General features: G+C 46.0%; 1 protein-coding gene across 1 annotated transcript in view; it reads left to right on the top strand.

Moving 5' to 3' along the window:
* The window catches only part of OSR1 (odd-skipped related transciption factor 1), a 7,781-nt gene continuing 2,229 nt past the window's right edge, over positions 1–5,552 (top strand). The window contains exons 1-2 of the mRNA XM_017744915.1: positions 1–113; positions 5,364–5,545. Coding sequence (XP_017600404.1) covers positions 5,410–5,545 — 136 coding nt within the window. The 5' untranslated portion in view covers positions 1–113; positions 5,364–5,409. The remainder of the gene's footprint in view (positions 114–5,363; positions 5,546–5,552) is intronic.

Raw genomic sequence — 5,552 nt, 5'->3', positions numbered from 1 at the left:
TTTTTTTTTTCTTTTTTCTTTTTTTTTTTTTTTCAATTATTTTATTTTACCAGCTCAAATTTAGCCCAGGATCTTTTAACTGCTGCCAGCGGTGGAGCACAGATCGGGATTAGGTAAATAAAAAGACCAACTCATTCTGTTTGGTTTCTGTTTTGCCAGTCCTCGGGGGTTGGGGATATCGATTCAAACATTTCCTTTAGGCTACCTCCTTTCTTTCTTTGACCCCATCCCCTCCCACCATCCCCTGGATGGTGCAGAAGTGTGGAACTTGTGGTTCACGTGAGGAGGACTGTTCTCTTTGGGGTGGGCGGAGGGCTTGGGGTAAGCCTTCACATGGGTCTCGGATATTTTGATGCTACTTAAAGATTTGTCCTCCCCTTTCAAAGTTGTGTCTCCCCCCTTGCGGAGAAACAGTGTTTCTAACCAGAGCTAAAAATGACACGAGCAACACAGAAGCCTGCATGTCCTTTTCGGACTTGAACTTCCAGCTTTTCTCCTTCCTGTTATTGGCTTTTCTTTCCTCTTCTTTCTCTTCTTTACTTATTTCTGCGGGGTTTCTTCTTTCTTTTTTTCCCCCTTTTCCTTCTTTTCCTGCAACTCCACTGTTTTAGGATCTGAAAAGCCTTCTCTGTTTCCTCCCAACGCCATAACAGAAATGAACCTGATGTTTATACTTGTCTGAGTGGATCGAAACAAGTTCAGCGCAGGAGAGACTAAGCTTCTCTCGAGGCCAAGCCTATAAAGTGTCAGTGCAAAGCCGAGGATTAGGGTATGGTTGTTACAGTTGGCTTTTGGGAGGGAAACTATAAAAATAGAGCATTTTGGAGATTACCGTAGCGCTGCAGGAATTGTTCGATAAATCGCCAGTCAGGCAGGAGGGTGAGGGTCGAGTCCCGGACAGGTGCACAGGAGGTCCGGTTCAGTAAGACCGGAGTCAGCTGAGAAAGAGGCCCTACCCCTAAGGCGGCGCCAGCAAAGCTTTGCCCCCCACCCGCGGCTGTGAGTCCTGTGACAGTGGGAAGAGAGGCAAGAAATCCTCCCTGTGTCCAGGAGAGAGGAAGGGCGATTTATTCGTGTGCAGGGGAGGCACCGGGCACTCGTCTAGGGAGAAAGCGAGGGTGGATCTTGTCCTGGGGGCCTTTCAGCATCCGAGGGGATTGCAAAAGCACGCACACAACACCCCCAACCCTACCTAAAAACTTCTGCGGAGGGAAGGTGGAGAAGCCTGGCCCTGCGGCCCTGCGGCCGTCCCGCGGCACCCACCCACGCCCGCCGTGGGGCCGCGCTCCCAGCCGTGGCCTCGTAGCCGCTGTCCCTCCTGGGGCCGAACCCGGGGATCTTTGCTGTCTTGGATAAAGGCTGCCCCGGGCAGTGTAGCGATCGCTGGTGCACTCGGCCCCCGGCTATTATTTATTATTATTATTTGAGAAGACTAAAGCCCATCTCGTTCACCCGCGCTCGCAGTGGTGGTCTGGGGAGACTTGTCAACACCGATTTCGTGATAAAATGTGAATGATGATTTTATAAGGATTGAGCGGAGATATCCAAGGCACATGCTGACTGAGTCCTTCCAGTCCTCATTAATGTTAGCAATTAACTCTTTCACGCTCAATTAGCCCCGAATAAACCTGCTTTAATAGATTCTGCTCACTTCATTAATACTTTGAATAAATCTGTGCTGAACAATGCACTTTACTCCTCAAGAGCACCACACTCGAATAATGCGGAGCGAAAGGGCAGTTTTATTCCCTTTCCACTTAGTTTCCCCCCCACAGACCTTGTAAGCTCCATTTCCTCGCTTTAACTTTAGGAAGGGAAAATTTCGTCCCCTCAAAGAGGACAAAATAAATAGGCGACCTGGTGGCAAAACGCTGCACACCAATGTGTGCAGCCGAAAGGACGGGGCTACCAGACTTGAAAAAAATCAGGAAAAATTGGGGAACTTTTTTTGACAGATGAACCTGATCGCTGTAGTTTGAGGTTCTCGCAAGAATGCATCATTTTATGTCCGCTACTTTATCATGTTTGTAAAAATAAGCAGCGTCCTCAGGGTAATTTACCTCCTCCATTCTTCCATGTGGAACTAATTAGCAAACCTCATTATTTATGAGTCAGGTATTTAATGTAACAAATATCGCTTTCAAAGGACACGTCGGAAATTGATAATTCAATGTAGAAAGGAAAAATACCGACTGGCCACAAGATTACTTACAAATCCATTTAATTTCGCCTCCTGCTATGCTACCAGCAGAAAGCCGGGTAGATTTTTTTTTTTTTTCTGGCATATAGAGTAGGTAGAATTTAATTTGGAAGGTTAAGATTGCAATGGTCTTAAAACAGTGGCAACTGGACAATAGTATTACCGTATCTTCACTCAGGACAAAGGGTAAGAAAGCTGGAGACAGATGTAGTCTTTCAAGTTTATGATCCTATTTTGCAGGGTAAATTTATCTTGGCATGAGTGGGTTTTGTTTCAGTCAGAACACAAGTGGTTTGTTCTTAATTACTCACCGAGCTACTCTGCTAAAAAAGAAAAGCCCGCACAGTTTTATTGCTATGGGGGAATTTAAGCAGAGAACTGGCGGGGTCTTCTTCTGTTAAAAAAAAAAAAAATTAAAAAAATAAAAAAGAAGACCCGATAACGATCTGTTTACATGAAGCAGAATTAAAGGTGGAGATGACACCGAAATCAAAGAAACGTTGATCTCTCTGCAGGCAAGAGGGAGACCAGAGAGTTACTACACTGTGAAACACATTTGCTTTGATGTCCCGAAGTGAGGGGACTTCTTTATGAAATACCCTGCTCTTTATCCATATTTTTGACTATCCCGGTCGTACAGAGCAAAAGTATAGCTTACATTTCTGGAAAAGTGCCAAGAAGCTTGTAGTAACATGAACACTCTGCTCCCACATCCTCTTTTCTTCTTATTTTCTTCTCCTGTCTTTTTTTTTTTTTTTTTTTTTTTTTTCCTCCTTGTTGTCTTTTGCTTTCTCATCCTTTTTAAAATTTGTTTTTTTTTTTTTTTTTTTAATTTAACAAAGCTGCTCTAGCAAAAACCCAAAAACTGTGGGCTTAATGGATGCTATTATGACCTGACTGTATTTCTCCTTGGTTTGTCCTTTATTGGGGAAATCAAAAGAGAATTTTTAAAATGCTTTCAAGTGAAAATTTACCCATATTGACATAGTAGATTTCTGTTTATATATTCCATATTAAATGCTTTCTAAGGATATAAAGAAAGAAAGAGGGATAAACTTAATTTGCAATAGCCTGTTTCATATTTGAGATATCTAGAGCTACCTAGAGAGGAAAACAGACACGGAGCCATTGTGACAGACAGAAACAGACATTTTCAGGTACCTGGACGAGATGACAAGAGTGTTTTCTGTGCACTTTGTTCTCGGGGTCACCAGTTGAGGCATTTGTGCTGTGATGTGGACATGCTTAGTGTATAGGCAGCACTAACTAAATAAAAGTATATCCCCAGTAGAGCAACAAAACAGTCTGGTTGGTTCAACAGCCCTAAATAGTTTAGTGAAAAAAAAAAAAAAATAGAAAGAGGGAAAGAAAGAGGAAAGGGAGGAGAATAGAGAATATAATGTGTGCATTCTTCAATCAGTCACTATCCAAAATGTATCCAATTGAAAAACAAAAAATGTCACAATGTCTTATTCTGGGTCACTGCGGTGGAATTCCTCTAAGGTTTGAGTCTCTCTTCCTGCTACTGTTTTATGTAAAACAGAGTGAAAGGTGGGCCTGGAGTATAGAGCTGCTCAGAGTAAGCTTCTCCCTCTCACACCCTCCCAGCCGCAGCTCCTCGTTCCAGGCAACAGCCCACATATAAATCATGTTTGTTTCCCTGGTCTTTAGACCTCTTCCACCACCAGTTTCCACACCCCCAGACTTCCAGCTCAGAGGGACAACTACTGCTCTGCTGTGCTTTGCTACCTCCATTTCTCCAAAGAGGCTTTACTCTTCACATGGGGGTGAACTCTAGTCCAAATACTGCCAGGATCCCTGTGGGAATCTTTTGGGGGAACCTGCTGTGACTGAGCACGAACCCTGTAAGGATCTTATGAAGACCCTCTGTGGATCCCGTGGGAACCCTGCAGCAAACCTGTGGGGATTCTGGCAGAAAATAGCCCCACCGAAGGGAAACCCCAAAGTTCTCTGGGGGGAAAGTGAGTATAAGTTGAGGACTGTGGAGTAAGGAGGAGGCTCTCTGGGCTGCAGGGATGTGATGCTTCCAAAAGCCATGGGTGCTCTCTCACACCCACAAAGGGAGGAAGCTATGTCCCCACCAACAACCCTCGGGAGGCATCTCCTGCCAAATGTTTGACAGCAGCTGGGGCTGAATTTTCAGACTGGGCCAGATGTGCCTCAATGCTGCTGCCTTGTAGCATTTTCCCCCTCTGCCTTGTGGGATGGGAGGATGGGATGGGTCAGGATCTGGCCCAGAAGAGAGGCTAGGGTCTTGGCAGGACCCTGAAACACAGACCAAAGTGGTGGCACCCAGCCCAGAGAAGGGCTGCGGCCCTGCAGCTGCTGGTCTGCGTGTCCCATGGGAAGGGTTTCTCCAGCCCCAGTCTTTTTGCCTTTGAAGGGTTCTAATTAAGCAATTGCCTAGATTAGGATGTGGGCTTGAAGCCAGACACTTCTCCCGGGGAAGAGCAAATGGCACTTCAGATTCGTCACCCAAATTCAGCATTGTCCAATTTCTTTTTGCAGTACACAAGAGAGAAGGCTTTGGCTGGTATTTTCCCCATAATGTTTTTTTCCCCCCAAAATTATTTTCTCTTTTTGAATGAGGGAGACCATGCAGTTCTGAGCATCCAAGTGCCTCCATCACCTCAGAGGCTTGGCTGAGGCCAGACCACAGGGAGCTGAGCAACCCAGGGGCAGCAAACTCCACACCGTTCCCCACGTCACCTCGAGTCAGGGCTAAGCGCAGTTTCTCTGGACAGATGTAGTGGGCAGTATCTCACTATTTTCTAAAGGCTGAGTTCACCCAGGAAGGGATTTTAAATTACTGGGAGATGACTGAGATTTGTGGGCCAAAATGGCATCTCTCGGCTGTCCCTGTGTAGAGGATCATTGAAAGTCTGCATAGTAGGGGATGCTGCTGGGAAGCGAACAATTGCAGATGGAGTACAACATTTGTGTGCAAGAGAGAGATGGGGAGAGGGGGAATCTGGGGATACACTCTTTGGAAAGACCTGGTCAGGCATCTCCAAGTCCAAGGCAACCTCCTCCTGTGGCTTGGAGAAGGATATTAATGAGGGGTGAGGTAAGAAATTCCCTCTGCTTTTGTTTTCATATAAATCTACCCCTCCCTCTTCCCCTCTTCATCTTTATTTTCCAGATATTTTCCTCCCCTGTTCCCAAGATCCTCCTCCTGAGCGGCCACCATGGGAAGTAAAACCCTGCCGGCCCCAGTGCCTATCCATCCTTCCCTCCAGCTTACCAACTACTCCTTCCTGCAAGCATTCAACGGGCTGCCTGCCGTGCCCTCTGACCACCTCTCCAACCTCTATGGCTTTAGTTGCCTGCC

Source organism: Corvus brachyrhynchos, unplaced genomic scaffold (genome assembly GCF_000691975.1).
Source record: "Corvus brachyrhynchos isolate BGI_N302 unplaced genomic scaffold, ASM69197v1 scaffold116, whole genome shotgun sequence".
Taxonomy (NCBI): domain Eukaryota; kingdom Metazoa; phylum Chordata; class Aves; order Passeriformes; family Corvidae; genus Corvus; species Corvus brachyrhynchos.
Note: the sequence above shows the minus strand (reverse complement) of the source record. Positions and strands in the feature narration are given on the sequence as shown.